Below are 21,398 nucleotides of genomic sequence, written 5' to 3'. Positions count from 1 at the left end.
ATGTTTGCGCCATTTTAAGAAGGATCCAACTGATTTTCTGCGCCGATTCATTACGATGGATGAAACATGGGTTCACCACTTCACCCCGAGTTAAAACAACAGTCCAAGCAGTGGGTAGAAGCTGGTGGCTCTGCACCGAAGAAAGCAAAGACAATTGCATCGGCTAGAAAGGTTATGGCTAGTGTTTTTTGGGATTTCAAAGGAATTCTTTTAATTGACTACCTGTCAAAGGGTCAAACAATTAATGGGGAATACTATGCACATCTTGACCAGCTAGATGAAAAAATTAGAGAGAAAAGGCCTGGTTTGCAATTAGAAAAAAGTCCTTTTTCACCAGGACAATGCACCCGCTCACAAAAGGTGCTTTGGCAATGGGAAAATTGAGGGATTTGAAGTATGAATTATTGGAACATCCTCCCTATTCACCAGATTTGGCTCCCTCTGACTTTCATTTATTACCAAATCTTAAAAAATTTTTGGCGGGAGAACATTTTGGATCAAGTGAAGAGGTGATAGCAGTGGTAAATGGATATTTAGAAGACCTTCCAGAATCGCATTTCAGGGATGGAATACTGTTATTGGAGAAACGTTGGACAAAGTGTATTGAACTAAAGAGAGACTACATTGAGAAATAAATGCACTTTTAAAATAAAAAACTTATTTTTTCACTACTAGGCCGAGAACTTTTCACCTTGCCCTCCTATGGTAGAAACAGCTCCTGCAATAGGATTACAATCCCTATGTTTTACATTATTTATATTTAGGAAACTAATGTTATTTATATTCAATAAAAATTGTACCATAAAATTAAGATTTGTATTTTATTTGTAAAACTTTATCTCAGGAAACAAATTTCTTTTTGAGTGATTGACTACAACTTTTCTATTTTGTTGCACATATTTACAATGTAAAATATGAATGTTACAATATACAGTACTGGACAAAAGTGTAAGGTTGTTACAAAAAGTGTGATAACTTGTTATAATCACTATGTATAAATAAGACAAAATGACATGAGAATCAGTAGCATAGGAAAACATTTGCATAAAAGGGTTTGTAAACAAAATCAAATAGATGTGTTTCATGGTCTGTTAAATATGAAACAAGAAAGCAGTCAGGAAAATCACCAGCATTAACCAACTACCAGAAAAACCAAGCAACATCTCTTGCATGTTATGACAAGTGATTTTCTTTGGAAATAGTAGCACATCTGGATCTTCCATGTACTGTACCTCCAGAACAGTCTGAAGAGTCTTAGCTGCCAACAAAATGTTACATTTCACAAAATTGAAAAGCTATCCTCCTTTAATTGCAGTCCAGAAAAAATCCACACACGTCATTTACTTTTAAGCTCTAAATCTTTGGTGAGAAATGGAATGTTGTCTTCTCAGACAAGAAGTTTAAATTCTTGGGCCAGATGACTTCTGACATTACTGGTATCATATCTGTGACAACAAGTAGTATTTCTCAAGTGTTAGTTCAGAAGTAGGTTGTGATGATCTAGAGGCATTTTATGTCCATGGTGCTCTATCAAGTTTAATCATTTCTGTACAAATGACTTCATTATATCAGGATATGTTTGTGGAACATTTGCTACCACAAGCACCCTATGTCTGGAAAATGGATTTTTCAACAGGATAATGCTTCATACTATTGATCCATAAGCACCAATGAGCGATTTTCAGCAAAAAATGTTACTGTTCTGAACTGCCTGGACCTAAATACTAGAAAATCTGTGGGATTGTTGTTATGATCATTTATGATAATGGACATTACCAATTTGACACAAAGGAAGAAATAACAAATGCTATACAAACTTCAGGGATAACCCATAGGAGAACATGGATAAAAGTTTGTTAAAAAACCTTACAGCATCCATAATGAACAGATTGCTGCAAGTGCTGCTAAAGAAAGGTGCAGTAATTAATTTCTAATGTCTCAATCAATACTTTGCAATGTAATTGGATAGATTTTTGTTTTGACCTTATAATTTTGTTGAAGATGCTGTGCTGACTTGAATAAAAGATTGCAACACAAATCTTATGCTGATTTTTTTACAATCCCTATTATACATATATTTTCCAGTGCCATTGATTCTGATATTTACAATTTTTTATTCTTACTTTACTATTTTAATAAACTATCACTATTCTTATGATGTCCTTACACTTTTGTCCAACACTGTATGTTATCACTGTTTCTTTTCATTTTTTATTAATAAGATTGTAATAATTAATAAGATAATAATGTCAAACTAACCTTTCTGTTACGATACACATCAAATACATCTGCAAAATATTTAAAATATCTTAAGTGAAATCGTTTATATTACATTATTTTTATTATAAATTTTGTAATAATTTCATATTTTTATGATTAAAATTTATAGAAATAATATAAATTATGTTTATGTCTAGAATGAAATATAATCAATGAACTTTACTATCAAACTAAGTCTCTAAAATATTTTAAAATTTGCATATTTTTAACACATTTTATTACTTTTAAACATTCAGTATTTCTATTAACTTTTGTACTAAATGCTTAGAGTATTCATATTCTATAAAATTCAATGAGAATTATTTTATATATACAGTGATGCCTCGCGTAAAGTACTTAATCTGTTTCAGGTGCATGTCTGTTAAGTGAAAAGTCTGTTATATGAAATGCATTTTCCCATAGAAATACATGTTAAAACATCTAATTTGTTCCACAGCATAAAATAACCGTACTGTACCATAAAAAAAAAAAAATGAAAATGAAAATATGGAGCAGTCACCAATTATGCTGGATAGTCAGATGAGAGGAGGAGGTGGAGAAACACTTTCTTCACACATTCATACATACACATACTTTTTACACCTTGCAGCAGATCTCTTTTTATTGTTTTTTAATTGGAGTCAGATTCAGGAGAGGCTATCAGGGCTTGCAGGGTCAACTCCTCTTGTTCCATCATTTGTTTTTTGGCAGCTGGCTTCTTGAAAAACATGTTTAAGGTAGTCTGTTTCTCTCTCATCATCAACACCTGTCGGAAATGGCGGTCAAGGGTGTCATTGTAGAGATCATTGATCCTGTTGGCCTCAGCTGTGTTTGGATAGTGAGTGTTGGTAAACTCCTGAACCTCTCCCCATTTGACAAGGAAGTCCTTGATGACAGCAGTTGAAATTGGTTGATTGGATTGTTCCTCCTCCTCATCAGATGAAGCTTTCCTTTGAGCTTCATCATGTTCCTGGGCCAAAAGTGTTTGGAGCTCTTCAGTTGTCAGCTCTTCTTGATATTCTTCAATGAGATCCTCCACCTCCACCTCTCAGGACGTCGGAATGATCTCCTGCATCACTTCTGTATCCTCAGCTGGTTCTTCCTGGGTCCATTCAGGAACAAGCCTCTTTCAGGCTGAATTGAGGGTCATCTGCATGACTTCTTCCCAGGCCTTCCAGATGAGTCTGATTGCCAGGCAAAGTCTTTTCCTCCTTGGTAATGAAGTCCTGTTGGGCATCTTCTTCCAGAAAAGACCAGTTTCGTCAACATTAGAAACTTGTTGCGGGCAGTATCCTTCATTTTTGAGAAATTGTTGAAAATCAAACAGAGAACTTCTCTTCCTTGTCATTACTGCCAGCTTCACCATGCATGGTGATGCTGTGGATTTCACACCTTTTCTTGAATAACTCCCTGCTGAATTTAAACTCCTCTTCTTCATTGCCACTGCTGCTGTTTGTTCCAGAAGTGTTTTTCTTCAACTCATCATAGATGAGTTTGGCTTTGTGACAGATAACTTCTTGAGTAGAGATATCACCTCTCACCTGCTTGTCATTGATCCAAACCATCAACAGCCTTTCCATTTCGTCATGGAGTGAAGACCTACGCTTCACATGGAAGATCTTGGAGACTCCCTTGGCAACTTTGGCTGATTTGACAGAGTCTTTCTTGCTTAAAATGGTGTTAATGGTGGTCTTGCTGAGACCAAACTCTTTGACAAGGTTACACTGTTTTACCCCAGTTTTACTCCTTCTGATGATTTCTTGCTTTGTTTCAATTGAAATCACCTTTCTGCTTTTTTTAGAAGCCATGATGCATTATAAATGACTCAACTAACCAGATAATATGACATGAATAATTCTTTATTAAGATCACTAAACACTTCTACATCCAGCTGGCTCCCTCAAGCTACTCTTGCTCTGTTTGTTTTTCCACACCCTCTCTTTTCATCCCGCCACCTCAGCACCTACATGATTACATTTCGTTTATTTGCATATTACACATATATTATACATGATTTGCATAACACTTGAATAAATGTAAATACCCTGCACTGGGATGATGTACGTAATAAACAAGGGAGAAAACCGAATCCCAACAGGAGCTCTGTACTTCAGATATACTAATAATATATTCTAATAATACTAATATATTCTAAAAATAGCAGATTGTCATTGGCAACAACAAAAGAGTGGAAACATCATTCACACTTGTTTGCAGAATGTGCATTGTTCACTTTACATAACTGCTGAATGGAAAGTCCGTTGTTTGCAGCCAGTTCGTTGCTCAAGTCATGTAACGACCAAACAGAAAGTCTGTTATTTGCAGCATCCATTATTCCATGCACCACTGTACTTGTTTTGAAAAACCAATCATCCATTTCTTTACTACAGTAGACTTTCAGTAAATCAATTTTCTTAACTCAAAATTCTTGCTAACTCTAAACTTGCAAAACACACATAATATGATAACTTACTGAGTTATTGGCCAATCAAATTTGAATTTGTCTATGTTTGAGACTAAACATTCATACTATATAAATTTCATTGTAAAGTTTGAATTGCATGTTAACATTTTTATTATGGACAGCAACCAGTTATTAAGTGTAATGACCATTTTCATTCCAAAATATATAGAAATGACAAAAAAAATAAAAAGCTAAAGATCTTGTACTATAGCAGAAAATGTATCTGTCACATAAACCATGGAGAGAGAAAAAAGAAAAATCTGAAATTGCAAAAGAATTTGACATTTCATCGAATACTCTTTCTACACGTCTGAAAAACAAGAAAAGGATTTTGGAAATCTTTAATTGACAACAAAATCAGACATAACAAAAAGTGAGTGTAAATGTGATTATTGAGATGCAGAAAAGTGTATGTTATACAGTGTAGATACAAGACTATTCCTGCCTGTGGAAAACTTCTTGAAAAAAGCTGAGCAATTCAGAAAACAGTTGGGATATACCAGATATAAAGCAAGTAGTATATAAATTTAAGAGACATGGAATTATTTTCAGTAAAATCTGTGATGAAAGAGGAGAAGTGAGAAAGGAATATTGCATGAAGTATTGAAGTAAGTGAAAAGTTTACCAGAAATTGTTCAGGACCAGATGAGGTATGCAATGCAGATGAAATGGCTAATTTTTTAAATATCTGCCAGACAAAACAATGGTATTCAAAGTGATTCATGTCATGAACTTTTTACCTCCATCTGCAAAGAACATATAACTCTTTTTGGAAGAGGGTATGATAGATAATGAAAAATTATCATTATTATTAATTAGAAAGTCTTTAAAACCTTGATGTTTTCACAATGCCACAACATTATCCATGCAATTTGAAGCAAATAAGAAAGCATGCATAACATCAGAACTTTTTCTAACTGGCTGAAAAAGTTAGGTAACTGAATGATTACTGAAAACAGAAAATTACTCTCTTTATTGACAATTGCATTGCAAATTTGATTATTCCCATTCTGAAAACTGTAACAGTTTAATTTCTGCCACAAAATAACTTCTGGATTACAACCGTTAGATCAAGAAATCGTTCAAATCTTTAAATTACAATACAGAAAGCTTACTGTATTTAAGATGCTGCATGTATCTAAAGATGGGTCACATGAGTTTGGAGTGAATCTGTTGGATGCAGTACAAATGATTAACAAAGCTTGAAATGAAGTTCTGCAAAGCATCAGTGCAAACTGATTTATAAAAGCAGATTTTAATCAGCAATTTTTTGACACTTCAAATAAATTGGAATTTCCATCAATTACATAAACTACATTGAAAATCCTTTTTAAAAATTGAAATATTTTTTAAAAGTTAAATTAAAAAACACTTATGAAAAGATCTTTTCTTTTCTTCCTATGACTAAAATAATTGTACTTTTTTGTTTCTCTCTCTTGTACACTGAGGAGGCCTAGGCTTTGTTATCTAGACAAAATGCATCTGAAAGTGGAAAATTTAGATGTAACAATAAAAAATTTCTCTATTGATATTGTGTTGCAAATTTTAATTGAATCAACTCAAAATCAGCATAGGAAGGAAAGGAAAGTTCTTTATGGAAGTGTTTTTGATTTAATTTTTTAAAAAAATATTTCAATTTTTAAAAAAGACTAAAAAAGCCAATCCCATTGTTATTTTTTAACTTCTAATTTTTTGATACCTTAAAGATGACTGGGCCAACTTGTTACAGCAATGAATGATGAAAAAGTGGCATTCAAACATTTTTGTCAATAATCTAGCTGTCTGCAGACATTTATCTCAAGATGTCATTGTTGAAGCAAACAATCAAGCACAATAAAACAAGCAATGAAGATGAGGAAGAAAGAATCCTGTCAAAAACAGATATCATGCTCTCCTACATGTAGAGAAGCCAGAAAAGCTCAAGCTTTTAAAGGGCTTTCCAGAAACATAATCATTCACAAAACAATACTTTCAAAGTGATTGACTACATCAAAAGCATTGTTGAGCAAGAAGCAATGATTTGTTCATGACAAACTCGTTATTGTTGATGGTATGTGTAACAGCCATTTTTCATTAATAGTGACAATGTTTTGTTATTTCATAATTAATATTCATCTAAAAAATAATAAAATATAATGTATGTAAGTGTAACTACATTATTTGTATTATGATATTTATGATCTCATTACAATAATAATAGTTTCTGTAACTTAAAATTTCATTAATGTGAAAAATTTTTCTGTCCTTCTACTTTGAGTTATTGGAAATATATTGTAATAACTCTAATAATATAGTGAGGCATTGAAAATCTAGACATTCAAAATCTGAATTTGGCCATTAAAAATGGATATTTCAATGAAAATTTGGTTGGTGGTGTTCTTTCAGCCTTGCATTGTTCAAATATTGATGTTCTAACATTTATTCAGAATCCATAATTTTTTAAGTTTGAAATTATTAGTGTAAATTTTGCTTAAATATAGGAATTCTGTAAATTAGATTTTAAATTTTTGTAAGTATTCCTACATTCCTTTTAGTACACCTAAACTTGAATTACAGTACTTAAAATGCTAATTTAAATGTATCCAGATGAGTCACGCTGCAATTAGTCTGCATTTTTCATACCTCACTGTATTTCTACATCAGAAGTAAAGAAATAAATAGCATAGAAAGCATAAATTTAATCTAATTTAAAATTTAAAAAACTAAAATAAATATTTGATAAAAATTTTTAAATAAAAATAGATTATTGTGACATGATAATTTTTATTCAGATTTTAATCAATATATATAATAAAGATAAGTGTATAATATGTGTGCCGCTAAAACTCAAAAATGAGTCCCAGTACGACCAAGGGAATTATATGGTGTGGTAGCCCTCTATCCCCCATCCTTGAAGAAGGTTCCCGCTTTTACCTGAAGGGCATGCTGTCGAAAATATAAGGGCTGGAAGTTTCATCCTCTAGAAATTTCTAGAACAGTCCAGAACATTCGAGAGCATTCCACAACATCCCAGATCATTGTGGAACATTCCAGAACACTCTAATGTTGTGGAATGTTCTGGAACATTGTGGACCATTCGAAGCCTTTTTTGTATGGGTGGGACTACCCATTGGTGAGGGTATATAAAGCAAGATCCGTCATGGGTTCGAGCATCAGTTTCTTATCAGTGACAAAGGGAAGAACTGAAAAAGAAGTGAAAATTCCAAAGTAGTGCAGTGAGTGAATGAAAACAAACAGTGAAGTGTGAGTAGTCAAAGTGATACAGTGACTGAATATAAATTGAAAATAAAGTGTGTAAACTGTGTAAAGTGTACTTAGTGTATTTGTTAATAAAAAGTTGATTTGATTTATATTTTATACAATGCCCAAACTTAAAAGAGGAGGAGCTCTTCCCAGTTCTGAATTTTCTTTTCAATATTAAAGTTGATATTGTCAACAAAATTATTTTTAGTTGCCAAAATTGCCCTTTGAAATAGCCACTCCAAATAATAATAAAAAGCGCAGAGCCCAAACGGTTAGGAGTTGAAGGTTGAAATTTGGTACACAGTTAGGGTGTGTCACGAGAACGTACACTAAGAAGGGATTTTTCGAAATTCCCTCTGCGGGAGAGAGGGACAGGATTGAGGCTTCCCATGAAGAACTTGGCTTCTATTATACTATTTTAGATGCATTTTTGCGTTTTTGATTACGTTTTAATAGAATAAGTCACAAGAATATACACAAAGAAGGGATTTTTCGAAATTTCCCCTGCGGGGAGAGGGGAATTAACACTTTCATTGTTAACACTTCCCCGCGAGGGAAGTGTTAACAATGAAAGTCTTAATAATGGAAGTGGTTAAGTAACAATTGAAGTGTTAAGAGAAAGATTTGCAAGATTTACAGGTGCAGATGCATTTTTTTGTGTTTTTGTGGAAAATTGAACATATTTTTAGACCTATGTAAAAATTCTCTAATTAGTCTGGAAACAGGAGACCTAATTCTTGCATTCTGTAATAACGGATAAGATTGGCTATAATGTAATTTAAATCTTAATCTTAAATGTTTTTGAATAGTCAAAAATGTTTTGGAATAGTCGAGGACCGTTATGTGTGAGTAGTGGGGATGGCTTTTGGATACGTGTGACACACATACGTCAGTTGATTTTTCATAAGTAAAAGTGTACAAATAACAGAAAAAAGTAGAAAGTGAAAAGTGAATAGTGAAGTGTGAAAAGTAAAAATATACAAAACAATGCCAAAGCATAAGAAAGAATTTTGGTGGTCTCAAATCATATCTCAAAGGCAAAAGATGGCGCAAAGAAATGAAACCACGGAAGAAACAGAAGTACATCTAACATTGCTACGAGAAAATTATCAATGAAACAGAAATAATCAGACAGAAGAGCAACTTAAGCATTATAGGGAAACACATCAAATCAGGGAAAGATTATGTAGAGGAAGAGAAATAGTCTTTTATATATATAAAAAAATTTTATTACATATAATGTATGAACAAATAAAAACCCAGTGAAGTGGGTACTTGCAGCTAATTTAAAAATAAATATAACTTTTGACACTAAATCTGAAACTGCAATTACTTTTTCTCTATGATAACTTTATTTTTCAGTGACTTTAATCACAGAAAGTATGAGATCATGTGAATATTGTACACCTTAGAGAGTTGAGTGCTATATTATTGCTTTCAGTTTATTATAAGGCTCAGTTCTATACGAAATTTACTACTCTATATAGCAAGGTAAAATTTTTGAATTGAAATGGTCCAGGCTGAAAGTTTATACATAGTTAATTGAGGGCCTCCAACCCCTTAGCTTTCCATATCTAGTCTTCATTTTCATCTATCTAACTCTAATTTCGAAATTAATAGAGGCCAAATAGATAACAGTGGAAATGCAATTCGAAAATTGCAGCCCAATTAGTTAATACTTAAGAAATTCTAATTGATATCAAATTAAACTGTTTGTAATTAATATACAATATTTGAAAATTCTGATACTTGTTAGAAAATATGAATATTTCTGAGAAAATCTATGTAAGTTTTTATATAAAATGATAAATTTGATTAAAAAAAAAAATTGCAAGTAACATTCAAGCAACTATAAAATTAGTAGACACATAAATTTATGATAAAATTTGTCTTTAGTATGGATAAAGACATAAATCAAACAACAGGTAGTCAACACTTTTTATAATAAAAATGTTTTCAGTCAAATATATGATCGTCTTCAGTTTAGAACAATTAATTTAACAGATTAGAATGATTTAGAACAAGGATGGCCAACAAGTCGATCACAAAGCCAAATTTGGTTGATCGCTTGCGATGTCTTGATTTAATGTGTTACACTTGTAACCGAACATAACGTGCAAACGCAACAGTATGCATGCAGTTATGACTCAACTCATAGAAAACCACAGCCATTTAGCTTGAATATTTGGTACTGTCATATGGTAGCTTCTTTTCTTTAGTATTAAACAATATTATTATTAATCAATATTATTTATCCATGGTGACAACATTGAATTTCAAATTTTCTTCTGTTTAAAATGTAAGTACCTTTTCTTTATGTTTTAAATTAAATTGTGGTTTTTCTTACCTATCTATTTACTTGATAAGTGAGTGTTCTCAACAACAGACCTCTAAACTTCAGTCATTAATTATTCTAACCCATGCTCAAGTTTTTTCGAGTTGATTACATAGCATTAAATAACAAATGGGCATTTGGGCCATTGAAATTTTTTTTATTTTCAGATTTTTTCTAAGTCTTGAATTTTTTCAAAACTTTTTACCTGTGCAAAAAAATTTTACCGTGATTTTAATCAACCTTTAATGATGTGTGATTAACAGTTAATTGTTTTTTAACGAGGGTTTGATATCAAATTACATTCATACCACNAATTTTATTTAATGATATACAAGATGAGATTATAAAATTTTACAATATACAAGAGTTAAATCTACAGAATCTTTCTTTTACTAAACAGAATATGGCATCATGTTTTTTAATCTCTTGTGTTATAAGTTTTAAACATGAGGAATAATAATAGTAACAATAATGCTAATGATATGTTAAAATAGTAATTTTGTTACACATTAAAAAAATAAAAAATTAAAAATGCGAAGACTTGCACCTATCTTGTGTAGTTCCTGTGCGTAATGCCTTATGCACTTGGTCATTGCAATTATTAGGTAGAGTGAAGCTTCCAAAGACTTATAAGCTAAACATTCAATTTTCAGAGGCCCATTTTTCAGAAACACTTAAGAAATGGGCACTATTATTTAGACAAGGAGCTGTTTGTGTTTGAATCTGAGACTCGAATGTCTGGTCCTCTCCTTGTTAGCATTTGCTTTCGTATTTAGAGTTGTTTGTCAGGATACAAAAGGTAAAAATACACATTTGCATTTCAAAAAATTGCCAATGACAAAACTATTAATAAAACATATATAAATAAAATTGAGATCAGCACTTCTGGTAGCTAGTGATAAGACTTCAGAGAAGGTGCAGCAAATATAATTTTCCAGAAATTTATTCAGAAGAGAAAGATGGAAACAGTTTTGCAAATTAAATTGATCAGTCCTTGTATGTACAATAGGAACAAATATAAAGAATAAGATTTTTAAATACATTGTTGTAAGTGTAATTTTTTTTATTTCCTTAGGTTAATAGATGTAATTCATAGTGATAAAAAACTATATCTTGTATTTGAGTATCTTTATCAGGATTTAAAGAAATTAATGGATGCTTCTCATCCAACAGGATTACCTTTGCCTCTAGTAAAAGTAAGTTTAATTAATAAATTTCATTATTAATATTTTATAGATACAGATATACCTCGCCTTACGTCAGTAATTGGTTCCAGGAGAGGCAACGTAAGTCGAATTTACTTGTCTCCGAATCTACTTGTCACAAGGCTAAACCATAAATTATTATTCCTGGTTCTGTATTTTATTTATTAATGCATTTTTTAATAATATATGGTTAATAAGGATCTATTTTAAGCTTACAAATAAATAAATTTTAGTTTTTAATATAGTACAGAAAAAAGTAATCTAAATTTACGAATGCATGTAATGTAAATACAGTACATACTTGTAAATGTATATATTTTAATATAATTTTATGTGCTTTAAACGCTTTTCTAGTGATATTACGACTTCAATATTTGTGACAGACAGACATAAAGTTGAATAAAATGACTTGAACTTGATTTTTATTTTTCCATATACTTTCTTGACAAACGACATATAATCGGGAATGATGTAACTCAAAACAACGTAAGTCGAGGTATACCTGTATAGGACATATCAAAATTAAAAGCATAATATAAAAAAAATTAAAATTTTGAAACTTACATCATTTTATCATATGTGAAAATTATAATCATCTCATTCTCCTATTCTAATGGTTTATCAGACTATCAAATATTACATTGTATTAATCTAAAATTTTTATTTAAACAATTTTTAGCTAGATCACTAAACAAATCTTAATTTTTGTATAAAAGCCAATCAATCACAAGATTAAATTGGGTTTAATTTGATGATTGTTTCACTTTAATATAATCATCAGGCTTACAGATGTTTATAGTTTTTGTATTATTTTTTCAATTATATCAATGAATAATATATATTTTTAGTACAAAATTTGAAATTTAAATTTTATCTTTTTTTAAGATAAAGATTTTATCTCAAATTTTAATTATAAAATGTGTTCTACTTCTTAATATTTGATGTTAACACACAGCTAAAACCAATCAATTTACATCAATCAATAATATTATAAAATAATTGAGAGAGAGCTTTGCTACAGTTATATGTATTCATAACAACATAAACACCAACCTGATTCTATTACAACCCTAAGACAAAAGTATTAGACCCCTCCAATTGAAATGTAATGCACAACTTTTTAAGCCTGAATTTACTATACAAAAAAAGCAGAGATGAATATAATAATACACAATGATTCACTGTCTTTAGAGATTTATTCAATATTTTAATGCATTACTTGTTGCATATTTACATTACAAAAATATAAAGCAAAAAGAAATCAAAGACATAATTATTAGACCATCTTTTCTAAAATATGATTGGACCTCCTTTTGTTTTTAAAACAGCCTTGATCCATAGTAACACTTTTTGAATTAAATTAAATATGTCTTAAGGCACACCTTAAAATATATTTCAGACCAGAATAGTTGAATTGCATCTTTCAATTTCTCTTTAGTACAGAGGACAGCTTTTCTGACCTTTCTCTTCAAAATAGCTCATAGGTTTTCTATTGGGTTAAAGTCAGGGCTATATGCAGGCCAAATCCAAACAAGAAATACACAGTATAATGTTTTTTGTTTTTGTATTTTTCAATATATTTATTTTATTTATTTTGTTTGTGCAAAATAAAAAAATAATTTTTAACAATATAGAAGCCACTATTATTATTTAAAAAAAAAAAACAATTTTTTTTTGTTAAGCTTAACATCGACAAAAATTCAACATGGCAGCCACACACAATAGAGAAAAATTTCAACATGGGATAGGTTAAAATGTTAATGTTTGCCTTACCATTTATTGTTCCATTACAGATGAACATTTTTCCTATCTCCACATCATCTCAGATAATGGAAATTTCACACCCATGCAGAGACAATCATTTTTAAATTTCTCTTCAGATTGTCACCAAATTTTGATATGGTGACAATCCATATCCTAAGCAATACAACACTTGTTAAAAAATATAACTTGGTTCCAGTCATTAGTAGTCCAATGTTTGTGCTTATTTGCCCAGGTCAACCAGCATTTTACTTATTATGTTAAAAAAAACTTGGTTTTTGTTTTACATGAGATGTAGATTGATTTCAAACAAGTACACTATTTTTGCAGAAACAGTGACATCATATTTCCTCCATCCATTTTCCATTTCCCGAGTTGAGCTGATTCTCTGCTTTACAATATTCTATCTTGTCTCTTTGTTGTTTTCTTGTTCTTGATACTTCCTGCAGCTTTAAATTTGTTGAGTACATATTGCACAGCTGTTTCACTAATCTTAAGTTATTCAGCCATTTTTCTTTGGGACTTTTGTTTATTGTGTAATGTTATTATTCTCCTCTTAATATCATCTGAAAGCTCCTTTCCATGGGCCATACTTATGATCTTTCTTTCAGCAACTAATCCGAAAACATTATATATTCTTTACAAAAATTATTTCATATTAATTTACATGCTTATTCTCTATAGCCTTAACATTTTATTTTCATAACTCATAAATTTTATGCAGTGGTCAAATAATTTTGTCCACAGCATTGAGTGGTCTAATACTTCCATCTTTTGCTGCAAAACTTTGTTGATATTTTATATTATGATACATGCAATAATTTACTCATTCAAATATTAAATAATATACATAGATTTTAGTACAGGAGTGGCCAACAGTTTTTGCCCCCGGGCCAAATTGGAAAGAAAACTTTTTACACGGGCCGAACCAGAGGCTCCCTAGGAAGATTTTAAGGTGGTGCGAGATCTCATTGTGGTGTTACAACTTTAGAGACTAAATTGTAGATAGAGATTAGATACATTTTTCACATTATCATGCTTTATCAACATTCTATGCTGTACTTACAAGATTTGTAGTGGAGGGTTAACTCTAAACGAACAGTGAGTTGTTGACTTTTTTTTATATACTCTTTCTGCTCTGTGAGCACTAAGAGGGCCTCTTAAAGCAGGCCCATTATGGGTTCGGCCAGGCCCACAATGGGGCTGCCGGGTGGTGAGGGACGGGGCCCGACATATCCAAACGGACCACCTCCCGAAAATTCCTGGGGATTTTTCGACCTGTTCGGATTCAAACCCGGGTCTCCCAGAGCGGTAGGCTGCCACCTTGACTGTTCAGCCATCTGGCCGCCAATTCAGACTTGAGTAGCTAATATTGAAAGATTGATCGTGGGCCATATAAATTCATTAAACAGGCTGGATCCGGCCCATGGGCTATATGTTGGCCATGCATGTATTAGTACATGATTACATATTATTATTCATATCTACTTGTTTTCACTTAGTGTATTTGGGCTTAAGAAGTTGTTGTTACCTTTCAATTGAGGTAGTCTAATACTTTTGTCTTAGGGTTATAGATATGCCAAACAAACTGTCAGATTATTTATTCGGTTGTAATATCTACAGCCAAACTTTATTTATAATCATTAAATTAGCCTTATTATAGCTCAATAAATAATCTAGCAGTTTGTTTGGCATGTTATATATATTCAGTATGGCTCACAAATAAGTAGAAAATATTTCATTCCATTAAAGACCTTTTCTTCTGACAGTAATTATAGAGTATTAGTTGCATGAACAATGTTGAAATACACATTTAACACATTTTATCATGTAAGAAGTTAACAAACTGTGCCAAACATTTGTTTTTAAATTGTTTAAACTAACAATATATTCTTGGAAGAAGTTATAAAAATCACTTATAAATTCATTGAATAACATCTTATCACTTAAAAATATTTTTTGTTGTTAAATGTAATGGTTATTTATGTATTATTTTTGTTTGCTTTAATTTCCAATTTTTACAACTTTCATGTTTTTGGAGAGAATATTATTATTTGTAAACTGGCCCAAGAACAGAGAATTAAATTAGAAATAAAATTATATCTTAAGCTAACCAGATTGTTGGGTAAATCTTAAATAAAATTATAAATAGTTAAACAAAATAAACCTAACTTGAGATCAAAAATTAATCATAATAAAAATATAACTTCTAATAATAAAATTTAACTAAAAAATAAAAATATTTAAATTAATACACAAATCTTTGCTAAAAAACTAATTAAACACATTTTATTGAATCAGTAAAGAACAAACATCAAATTACAACAAAAATGCTAAAAAATTCATGTAATTCATAAAACTGTTAAAATAAAGAAAACCAATTCTGATTTTAAGGTTTTGTCTTAGGTAATAGAGATAGATAACAATATTAAAATTGATAATATTGAAAATCTATATCTTATGATCTTTTATTTCACTATATATATTAACAACATATAATCCTTACCAAACATCATCATTAATTTGCAGGAGAAATTTTATATTATTACAGCAAAAAAATGGCCAATGTATTTGATTTGCTAATCAAGAGTTGACATCTTTGAACATCTCAAAAAACTGTTTCATTAGCTATTTTAGTGAAATTCTTTTTCTTAAAGATCTGACAACTCCTATAATAAGTTTTTAACTAATTCAGATTAAGTTTGATATATTATATGAGAGTTTCTATCCTGATTTCATCTCCTTTTACATTATCTTAAATGAAATAGCATCTGTGTATACATTTACATATCATTTTGATAAAAAGGAAAGTTATATATTATGTGCTTTTCAAATAAAATTAAAAAAAACCTTTTAATCAATAATTTACTAAATACATACCTATTAAATTATTATTTTTAACAAAACATCTGTATTCTGTGCTTGGATCAATTTCAATNAATTAGAATTGTATTAATAAATTTAATTTTTTTAAAATCACACGTCGTCCCATATGTGAGATTGTCTTATATGCAAGTAAATATAGTATTTTATGTATAATGTTTATTCAAATAAAATTATGTGATATATGTTGTTAAGGAGCATGAATCATTGTCATCTTTTCTTCTAGCATGGAATGAATCAACCTGGAATTTGAATTGCAGGAAAAAAAAAAAAAAACACACAGATAATAGCATGATGGAGCATGCACACAATCCAGGACTTCTCCTCTCTTCATCACTCGTTATGCAAAACTTCGCTCATTAAACGAGTCAATTTTTAAAAATTTGATTTGCTCATTATGCGAAACACTTGTTAAGTGAGGTTTTACTGTATTATATTAAAAAAGATTATTCATTTAAAACATTAATTACTGTAAAAAATTAATTACAAAAAACAACTTACGGTTGTGTTAAATCATGTGAAATAAAATCTGAACTTTTTAAAAGCAGATAAATATCAGTAACACATGAACAACAAAGGGATTTGTTTAAAGCAATCCAATTAGCATCCTTTGGACAACTCCAATTTAATTTAGGAAATACATTTCCTCCTAATGCTTGAATAGCTGATTTTACCTTTGCATCAAATTCAGGAAAATGTGGAGCCTATCAAATACAGTTATTAATTATATTATAATTAAAAGTCTTAAACTTATAAATTGTTTATAATAAAAACTATTCCATTAATTAAAATACTTTTTGTAAAAATTATAGTTTTAATTTACATTAGTAGTTAACATTAAGAAGTATTTGCAGTAAACAAAAATAATAAAAGTTATAAGTAATGTATGCATTTATTCGAATTTAATTTAAAGTAAATGTTTTCTTACTTTAGATTAATGATTCTACTTCAATATATATTTTCAATATAGACATAGTCTAATATATACAGGAATCAAATTTAGTTCTCAATTGTTATCACTCATCTAATTGACGTACATGCAATTCATCTTTGTTTTATCAATGTGAAATTAAAAAGACTTGGTATTTTGTCAAAAAAATGATTTAAATTCTAGATCTAAAAAGATCTTGAATTTTTTGAAATCTCTACTCTTCTCAATTCTTCAATCTCTACTTTTGAATAAAAAGTATTCAGTCATGCTTGATGGGGAAATTTCTAGTTAATAATAATCACTAAATAAGCAACATAAAAAAGTAAAATCAAACTAATATAAATCAAATCAGATGCAAATATTCTGAAATTGAAAAAAAAAATCCGAAACATTTTTAGTTCCAAGCATTTCAGATAAAGGATTCCCAATCTATATACATATTTACTTCCATTAAAAATAATACAAATGCAATGAATTAATTATGTGGTATACTTTAACATATTGTTATTAGTTTCTCTATGTAAAATTTTCTTTCTTTTCAACATTTTTACTGAATTTAGAATCAGTAAAATATTATACTACAGTAGAGCCTCGATTATCCGACCCCCAATTTAAATTCACTTATTTCCATAATATATATTAAAAATAATTATACATATATGTTTTTTAAATTTCTATCATATTTGTTATTTTCTTCTTGGAACTATTGATGGGAATGAAAGTGAACAGAAAATAATACTTTGAATTTCAACTTCTTTTAGACTCTTTATGATTCAAAGATATTTGAAACCTTGATTTAAAAATCCCGACACTGATAGGTGATAAAATATCTTCAGTTTTTGCCAATCCAGCCAAATTTCAATTAAATTTTATGGAAGATTTACTAACGTAATTCAGAGTATATACAGGTTGGCAAAAACGTCATTCCCAGCTCAATTATTTCAAAAGATATTAATATTTTATTAATTGTTATATTTAATATCTCTGCACCTTGTTCATTATTTATTAGTTTTTAATTAAGTTTTCATTTGGATTGAATAAAATATAAAAAAATTCTGAATATCAGTTTTAATACCAATATTCCAGTATTGAGAGTTTTCTTTATTGAAATACAAGTATTAACAAAACTCTTTCACATTGCAATCCCATTCTCAAGTCATCATTTTATACTTTTTATGTAATATTTTTCCTTATTTTTTATGGCTATATCAATAATTTCTAATCTATAAATATATCCAATTTCATAAGTTTATTATATTTTTCCTCCTCATTACTCAGTATATCAAAAAAAATTCACTTTATTATATTTTTCTATACTGTTGAAACATTTCTTAATATACTTGTTAGTAAACAACCCAATCAATATTAGCACTGTTTTCATAATACAGTGGAACCTTGCTTAACGAGCATAATTCATTCCAGAACCTTATTCATAATGCGATACACTTGTTAAACGAAACAATTTTTCCCACAGAAATTAATGTAAAATATGATAATGTGTTCCATGTCGAAAAAAATACTCAAATACCATATTTACTTGCATATAAGACAAAGTTTTTATTCATTTTTCACTTCTTCAAAACCTAGGTTGCAAGTAAAGCATTCTTTTCATTTTTGCAATAATTTTTGCGAACCGTGTATAGTTCATGCTGCCATTATAGCAGAGTGTTATCAAGGTCAAAGTGAATGTCACTTTTAAAGAGATGATCCGAGAATAGCTGGTCACTTAGCAATGATTATAAATGTAGTTATTTCATATTTGTTAAATTGGTATTTTTAATGAATATTTGTACATTCCGAATCATTAAAAATAAACTTTTTCCAGTCACATGCATTATAATCTTTTGGTTTTGCTACATCAATATCAGGTGCATGGAAAGCAATCTTCAAGAGCTGATAGCAATCATTCAGGAAATACTGCATTTTAAATTCACTGAATAGATCAATGGATGATGCTTTGTGGAGTAAGAGTGAAAAAGAGGAGAATTGTAACAAAGCTTTGAAGGGTGAGTCCCAGTAGACAAAAGGTGATAGCGTCTAGAAAACATGGTTGTTTGCCTTAATATGTGCATTTGATGATAATTTATTTGTAATTAAACAAAATAAAATTAGAATTGTATTAATNAAGATTATGTAGAGGAAGAGAAATAGTCTTTTATATATATAAAAAAATTTTATTACATATAATGTATGAACAAATAAAAACCCAGTGAAGTGGGTACTTGCAGCTAATTTAAAAATAAATATAACTTTTGACACTAAATCTGAAACTGCAATTACTTTTTCTCTATGATAACTTTATTTTTCAGTGACTTTAATCACAGAAAGTATGAGATCATGTGAATATTGTACACCTTAGAGAGTTGAGTGCTATATTATTGCTTTCAGTTTATTATAAGGCTCAGTTCTATACGAAATTTACTACTCTATATAGCAAGGTAAAATTTTTGAATTGAAATGGTCCAGGCTGAAAGTTTATACATAGTTAATTGAGGGCCTCCAACCCCTTAGCTTTCCATATCTAGTCTTCATTTTCATCTATCTAACTCTAATTTCGAAATTAATAGAGGCCAAATAGATAACAGTGGAAATGCAATTCGAAAATTGCAGCCCAATTAGTTAATACTTAAGAAATTCTAATTGATATCAAATTAAACTGTTTGTAATTAATATACAATATTTGAAAATTCTGATACTTGTTAGAAAATATGAATATTTCTGAGAAAATCTATGTAAGTTTTTATATAAAATGATAAATTTGATTAAAAAAAAAAATTGCAAGTAACATTCAAGCAACTATAAAATTAGTAGACACATAAATTTATGATAAAATTTGTCTTTAGTATGGATAAAGACATAAATCAAACAACAGGTAGTCAACACTTTTTATAATAAAAATGTTTTCAGTCAAATATATGATCGTCTTCAGTTTAGAACAATTAATTTAACAGATTAGAATGATTTAGAACAAGGATGGCCAACAAGTCGATCACAAAGCCAAATTTGGTTGATCGCTTGCGATGTCTTGATTTAATGTGTTACACTTGTAACCGAACATAACGTGCAAACGCAACAGTATGCATGCAGTTATGACTCAACTCATAGAAAACCACAGCCATTTAGCTTGAATATTTGGTACTGTCATATGGTAGCTTCTTTTCTTTAGTATTAAACAATATTATTATTAATCAATATTATTTATCCATGGTGACAACATTGAATTTCAAATTTTCTTCTGTTTAAAATGTAAGTACCTTTTCTTTATGTTTTAAATTAAATTGTGGTTTTTCTTACCTATCTATTTACTTGATAAGTGAGTGTTCTCAACAACAGACCTCTAAACTTCAGTCATTAATTATTCTAACCCATGCTCAAGTTTTTTCGAGTTGATTACATAGCATTAAATAACAAATGGGCATTTGGGCCATTGAAATTTTTTTTATTTTCAGATGTTTTCTAAGTCTTGAATTTTTTCAAAACTTTTTACCTGTGCAAAAAAATTTTACCGTGATTTTAATCAACCTTTAATGATGTGTGATTAACAGTTAATTGTTTTTTAACGAGGGTTTGATATCAAATTACATTCATACCACAACTTATACATTGCAATTGATAAAAAAAATTAAATTATATTTTAAGTTACTAAACATCTATCTTGAAAAATTGACTTTTTTAGGTACTGCCTATATGGAATGAACTCCTGGCTGCAAATATCAATATCAAAAGTTGGGTCTGGAAATTTATTTTCTTTATGAGCCTATATCTCAAAAACTTAATAAGTGATTTAAAAAATAAAAAATAGTTTTGAACATATATTTTGCTTAATGTATCTACACATAGCTCGCGAGAGTGCACCTCATACTGAAACACAGTGTATAAACATAGTATGTATTTCACATCTCCCCCCACTTTATACCTATGGCAACAAGTCGATCGTGACACATTTTTAAGATAAAAAGTAGGTCTTATGTATACAAAAATCAGTCACCCCTGATTTAGAATATATACAATTGTAATTTTTATGTTAGAGCAGCACTGTCCAACTTATCATAGCTCGCGGGCCATATTTTCTTCACCAAACATTTCGAGGGCCAAGAAGGTTGGTGATGGCTAATTGGTCGGCTGGGAATCACGCCACATGACATTTGCATAGTGCTACGGTTCAGTAAGCACTAATTGGTCAGCGAGTCCGATGTTGACGCTATAAAAAGGCGACAGTTCGACACACCGGATATACGTCACTCTCGTCTAAGTTCGACTTGGGAAGTTTTTTGTTCAATAATAAATGTGAATTCTTCTTCCTGGAAAAAATAAGAC

At 29.9% G+C, this 21,398-nt stretch overlaps 1 protein-coding gene across 1 annotated transcript in view; it reads right to left on the bottom strand.

Moving 5' to 3' along the window:
• Nucleotides 1-21,398, bottom strand: part of LOC111618009 (cell division cycle protein 123 homolog) — a 57,648-nt gene that overhangs the window by 9,811 nt on the left and 26,439 nt on the right. The window contains 2 exon segments of the mRNA XM_023359428.1: nucleotides 2,260-2,288; nucleotides 16,638-16,854. Of these exon segments, the coding sequence (XP_023215196.1) occupies nucleotides 2,260-2,288; nucleotides 16,638-16,854 (246 nt within the window).

Source organism: Centruroides sculpturatus, unplaced genomic scaffold (genome assembly GCF_000671375.1).
Source record: "Centruroides sculpturatus isolate CEXI.00-Female unplaced genomic scaffold, Cexi_2.0 scaffold36, whole genome shotgun sequence".
Taxonomy (NCBI): domain Eukaryota; kingdom Metazoa; phylum Arthropoda; class Arachnida; order Scorpiones; family Buthidae; genus Centruroides; species Centruroides sculpturatus.
The sequence above is the reverse complement of the archived record's forward strand: the minus strand, read 5'-3'. Positions and strand labels throughout refer to the sequence as shown.